This window comes from Parus major, chromosome 5 (genome assembly GCF_001522545.3).
Source record: "Parus major isolate Abel chromosome 5, Parus_major1.1, whole genome shotgun sequence".
In the NCBI taxonomy this organism is placed as follows: domain Eukaryota; kingdom Metazoa; phylum Chordata; class Aves; order Passeriformes; family Paridae; genus Parus; species Parus major.
In genome coordinates, this window is record NC_031774.1 from 56,256,656 (window position 1) to 56,262,655 (window position 6,000).

The following is a 6,000-nucleotide window of genomic DNA, read 5'->3' on the forward strand; positions in this document are numbered from 1 at the left end:
GCCACAGCTTCTCTGGGCAACTGGTGCCACCCTCACTGTAAAAAAAACTTCTTCCTTACCTCCAATCTAAATCTCTCCTCTAACAGTTTAAAGCCATTACCTTTTTGCTGTCTGTCCATGCTTTTGTCAAAAATCCTTCTCCAGCTCTACTTCAGCCTCTTTAAGTACTGCATGATGCTATAAGGCCTCCCTTTTGCCTTCTCCAAGCTGAAAAACCCCAACTCTCTCAGCCTGTCCTCATAGCAGAGGTGCTCCAGCCCTTTGAGCATTTTGGTGGCCTCCTCTGGACTCCCTACAAAAAGTCCATGTTCTTCTTTTACTGGGGGCCCCAGGGATGGATGCACTACTCCAGTACATCATTCCAGCCCCCTTCAGGTGACTGCCACTGCTCTTGGTGGCACAAGTACCCAAAGGGTGCCCATTGCCCATGTGAGCATTTCCCTGCAGGTCACTGCAGCACCTGATTGCCTGGGCTCTATCCTGCCTTGTCCTGCACTCCTGGAATTCTGGCTCTGCCCCAGGCACAGAATTCCCCCCCCTCAGCCACAGTCCCAGATGAATGCAGTGACAACACCTTCGAAGAGGATAGGAACACTGTCCCTTCACTGCACATATGGCTGCCCCATTACAACTCAAAAAAACCTTGAGAGCCAAACCTGCATCTTGCTACACTCAGTTCAAAGCCAGAACATGAACTCCAGTCCCACACCCCATCCAGTGATGGCCCCCACCACTGGAAACTGGTTCTTCTCCTGTTTGGGCCAAATCTTCCCAGCCAAACACACTCTCAAGCAAAATGTCCATGTTCTCCAAAGATTGTCACAGTTGCCAGCCAGGCCTTTTACTGGGGAGGAGCAAGAAACAGGACTCCAAACAGCTCCACTGTAGATGCTGAAACAGGGCAGTGTGTATGCAGCTCTTTGTGACAGTCAGCTGTCTCATCTGCCTCAATCAGAACAACTTCTTTTAGCATCACACCCCCCCACACACTATTAAACACCTGACAAATAGCAACAATTTTCCCCTTAGTTATTACAGGCTTTGTTTGAGGCTGCAGGGCGCTCTCAGGTAGCTGTGGTGCATGGGACTTGATTGGCATTTTGAAGGGTCTGTTTTCACAGGGCCAAAGGACAACTGTATGCTAAAGGAAGGAAAGAAAAGTTGAAATTCCAGTAGCTTTCAAACCCATCTCACCTTCTGCAGTGGGTGTTTCTCTGCAGAAGTCCTATTCAACATAATAATTGCATATCAGCAATAACAATTACAGAAACAACTTAAAGCTTCCAAAAAGTTAGAGAAGGAGCTCATTTTACTCAAGCCTAGTTAATATGCAGTGTGATCTTCATGCAGATCAGAGTTCTGCACTGTGTCCATCACTGTCATGTGTGTGGAAGCAGAAGTGAAATGAACTTCACCCCAGCCTGCTCCTGCCCTGTGGATGGAGACACCACTCATTCCAGCTCTACAAGCTGAATTCATCTCTACAGTTGGGCAGACACAAAATACTGCACCACAAAATTCTCTGTCGAGATCTACAAAGTATTTTGGCTTCCTGAAGCAACTTTTGCCCACCTGAAGAACTCTGCAGCCAAACAAAAGCAGCAGCAAACACATCATATTTGACCTGCAGCCCCCTGCCTCTCTGTCATGGCCATGATGCTCTGGAAACTCTTAACTTCTAACTCTTGACCTTAAAATTCAGCAAATACAATTGTATATAACCATACTGCCTTAAGAAAGAAAAAAAACATAGGGAAGGGTACAGGCAAAAGAGCTAAAGTGAACGCACAAGAATTGTCTTTATCTCTTCCTGCACACAAGCAAATGGCAACAAACTCATCAGGAAGTTGCTACTAGCTCATTAATCTTATAGCCCATCTGTTATGTGATTTCCTTCAGTGTACTCACATGATTTGCTACTTCAAGATCAAGGTTTAAATTTCTACTCCTTGTTGAAGTCTTAGAAATTATGGCATCTCCACCCAGGGACTAACAATTTTCACAACTGTGATTAAATAATTCCCTTGTAACAATGCCATTCAGTATCTGGAAAGAATGTTTCCCCAAGGTTAAAAATTACTTCAACTACTACATGACACTCACAGGAATAATTCTAGGTATTGTAAACATCTCCCATTTCAGCTACACTGAGTATTCCTTTTGTTTCACTGATACATGACAGCTTTCTATACTGCAGTCAGAGGTGGTCAAAGAGGAGATAAAACCTTTTAAAGGTGCATTTGTCAAGTACAAAGATCCTAGCACAGGCTAGTGCAAAACTAAACACTTTCAAGAGGCAAGTTTCAGCCCTGATGTAAATCCCAGCAAACAGCTCCAGAGAGCAGGCAGCTCAGCTGCCTCCTGCCCTGCACCTGGTCATGCACACCTGTGTAAAATGCAACCATTCAGGTTTGCACAATCTCACACCCACACAGGTAAATGCCTACCAGAGACAGAACAGGGCACCAGGGAGATCACACTCAGCTTTGACTGTGTTAAAGCACGATGAAGGCAGGACCGCACTCAACTGACAATATTAATAAAAACTACTTTGCCAAAACCTGACAAGTAAATATAAGAAAGGGAAAACAGCAAGAAGGGTCTTGAAGTTAATAAGCTCTTGCAAATTTGATCTGTGGAGAATTAGCCAAATGTGTGTAACAACTAAGAGGGAAATTAGGTGATATCCAGACCGTGGTAATATGCTTACCAGAAAAACTAAGGAAAACAATCCAAATGGTGAGAAAGGGCCAGTTTTGAAGTCCCTGAAACATGAATTTTAAAGCAAACCATGAACAGAGAACACTGTCCCAGCACTCAGCGGGATGACTCAGGTGTACAAGCATTACTGATGAGACAGCTCATGTCCATACACTTACTCATCTGCCTAAGTGTTCAGGGTCATAATTGCAGGGATGTACCTGCAAGTCATCTGGGAAGAACCAGCTCTTACACACCAACTGCTCCTCCTTGCCTCTCGCTGAAACTTCCTACAAGTTCTCACAAGAGGTGCTGACCAGTGTTACAAGTGATTACTTCTTTTTTTTTCTCTTTTTTTCTTTTTTTTTCAGCAGGAGAAAATAAAATCCATGTTTATAAACAGAGCAGCATGAGCCTGAGAGCTGATGCCAAAACTGACATAGGTAATTCTTGACAGCTCCCTCTCAGGAGGAAAGCTCAGGGAGCAGAAGCAGCCAACTGCACAGTTTGACTGTTAGTAATCATCTGGATTTTACAAAAATACTGTTTTCCCTGTCTCTGAAAACTGAACATAAAAGTTCTATTTCAAATCAAAATGAAAAATTGTGCACAGCAAAGTAAGCCAGGTTAAACTTGGGAGGATTCACCAATTTCCCTCTCACTCAATTCACTCCTTAGTTGCCTATCTGTGCTTCTATTCTGGGGATGGAAAAAGGACAGAAATGAAGGAATTTGGAGTGGAGGTGTTTCAAATCATCTACATTTCCTTGTGGTGTTTTGCATTGTGCCAGCAGCTCACAGACCTTGGGTTAGTGCAAAGCAGCATTTCCTATCCTTCTGATTACACCAGCTCCCGTGACAGCCTCGCTGTATTTATCAAGACATATTAAATTATCAGGGCAAGATGCTGTTCCCTGTCATCATGTGACCCAGGCTGCACGCTATGCGAGATGCTAACAAAGCAAATCAGAAGGGAGGGGAGAAAGAAAGGCAACAGAAGACAAACATTTGCTCATTCCCCACTAAATCCACCCTAGCTGTAAGTTTCAGACATTAATTTAAAGGAAGAGCAGCAGTTTTTAGCCTCTGTCCACATGCCCAGATATAAAATCAGTTTACATCAATGTAGCTAAAACAATTCACTTATTTCCCACCCCATTGGACCTACCAGCTCACAAGTACAGGAGTTCATAAAACACATGTCTACCCTGCAAGGATTAGAAACTCTTCCCTCACCAAAGACCAGATGAGGATTTCAGGCCACAGTCTGCATCTACCCTAAAAATCAGCACTGCAGAATGGACTAAATGAAAGAAATGTGTGTGCATCCACATCAGCAGCAGTATCATGACAGGTATTTTAGTACTGCATTAGGTAAGTATTTTAGTAATGTAAATAAGGCCACTCTGCAGCAGAGTCCCACCCCACATGTAGCCAGCCCCAGTGTGACCAGGGCTCCAGCCTCACTAGAGGACAGGGCCTCTCTCAACAGCAAACATCCCCAGCAACTCAAACATCATGAAAACCCTCAAAACCACAGTGCCCTATCCCAGCTCTCTGTCATGCCTTTGCCTTGCTCATAGGGGTCTGTTCTGTATTTGAAACTGGTTTAGCACAAATCCCAGGAGCAGATAACTTTTCCAGGGGCACAGGTAGCTCGGGAAACTGGGCATACATCCACCAGGCAAACCCTGTGACCTCAGCTCTGGCTGGGCTGTCAGGAGCATCACCTCAGCCAAGCCACTGGAGACTGGCTGGGACCCTTCTGTCCGACACAGAAATCGCACCAGGGACTGTCTGAGAGAGAACACCTCCAGTGCACGAACCTCACACCTATCCATAAGGTCCCTAAGTAAAATGGCCCCAATATACATTTATTAATCATTGCCTGTAATCACCCCAAAAGTGTAGCACCATAGCTCAGCCACAGGCACTGGCTGAGAGCAGAAAGTCCCAGCATTCTCCCCAGTGATAGGATCAAGATGTCTATCTGTTCTCTACACCGTCAGCTCTCCTTCCTCAACATCTGGTTTTATTGTGGTGGTTATGTGACCGCATATCCTGAACTTCTTGGCCTCAAAAAGTTTATACCCATCACAGCCTTGAACATTCTCTGCTCTTCTACACCTTCTCTACCCAGAATAAATGCCTTTTTTTATTAACCTAACTTACCAGCAAACTGTCTGGATCTGTGCAGTCACCTCTTCCTCCTTTACAAGACTTGAAGCAAAGGTACATCTTTAGAGCCTGTACCGTTTCTCTCACCATCGGGACTAATCCATAAATGAGTTTCTCTGGGCTGCATACAAGTGACATTTACCTGGATATAACCTAGAATTAGCTCAGAGTGAAACTGCATTGACCCAGAGCAGCGGTGTACATAACAGACACAAGACTAGTCCTGCCGTTCTGCTAAGAAGTCAAAGAAATACGCATGCACACATCAAACTATTGTGCAAGCATGTGTAGAGCTGGGCAGAAATACATCCAGCCCAGGTATCCGAGTCTCCAAGTGCGCCTCTGTGTGCCGAACAAAAGGAGGAAGGAACACCTTTGTGTGAATTTGCTGGCGTAGTTTGCAAGTTATGTATTACAGGTCTTCTCTCTGTTCATTTACAGAGGAGGAGAGACTTCACAGTCCTCCACTGCAGCCTTCTCACCCTAAAGCTAGGACAGCTGAGGGTCTTTAGAGTCCCTAGGGAACAGCAGATGGGAAGCAGAGGAACACAAACAGATGCGTGAAGGAACACACCTGTGTACCTGCAGACACACACCGGGCTGCGTGTCTGCGGCACAGGCATGCAAGGACAAGCCCCGGCTCCGCCGGTGCCCTTCATTCATTCCCAGAGGAGCTCCCCGGCTTCTCCTCCGGACGGGTACTCACCCAGCCCTCGAAGGTGTCGCTGGGGGCGGCGGAGCGCAGCAGGTCCTGGAAGTGCAAGGTGCAGTTGGCCACGAAGTCATCGTAGCCGATGGGGGTATCGTGGAAGACGGAGAGCTCGATCTGATGGCCGTCGGTGACCGTGGCCGAGAACTCCTCGTTGTACGTGGGTTTGTTGGTCTTCTGCTTGGTGCTGGTCTGCCCCACGCGCACCTGGTCCACGCTGACGGTGACATAGGGATCCAGGAGCTGGTAGCCCTTGCGGAAGAGCGAGTGGCGGAGGGACCAGCGGGTGGGCTGCAGCCCCACCGCCTCCCCGATCCGCACCTTCAGGTACCCGCTGAACTTCATGGCTCCGGACATGGCCGCGCCCCCGGGGCTCCCGGGAGCCGGGAGGAGAGCCAGAGCCCGCTCCCGCC

General features: G+C 46.9%; 1 protein-coding gene across 1 annotated transcript in view; it reads right to left on the reverse strand.

Moving 5' to 3' along the window:
* PRKCH (protein kinase C eta) overlaps window positions 1-5,987 on the reverse strand; it is a 113,293-nt gene extending 107,306 nt beyond the window's left edge. Inside the window, exon 1 of the mRNA XM_015632185.2 lies at window positions 5,585-5,987. Coding sequence (XP_015487671.1) covers window positions 5,585-5,944 — 360 coding nt within the window. The 5' untranslated portion in view covers window positions 5,945-5,987. The remainder of the gene's footprint in view (window positions 1-5,584) is intronic.
* Window positions 5,988-6,000: the final 13 nt, after the last annotated feature.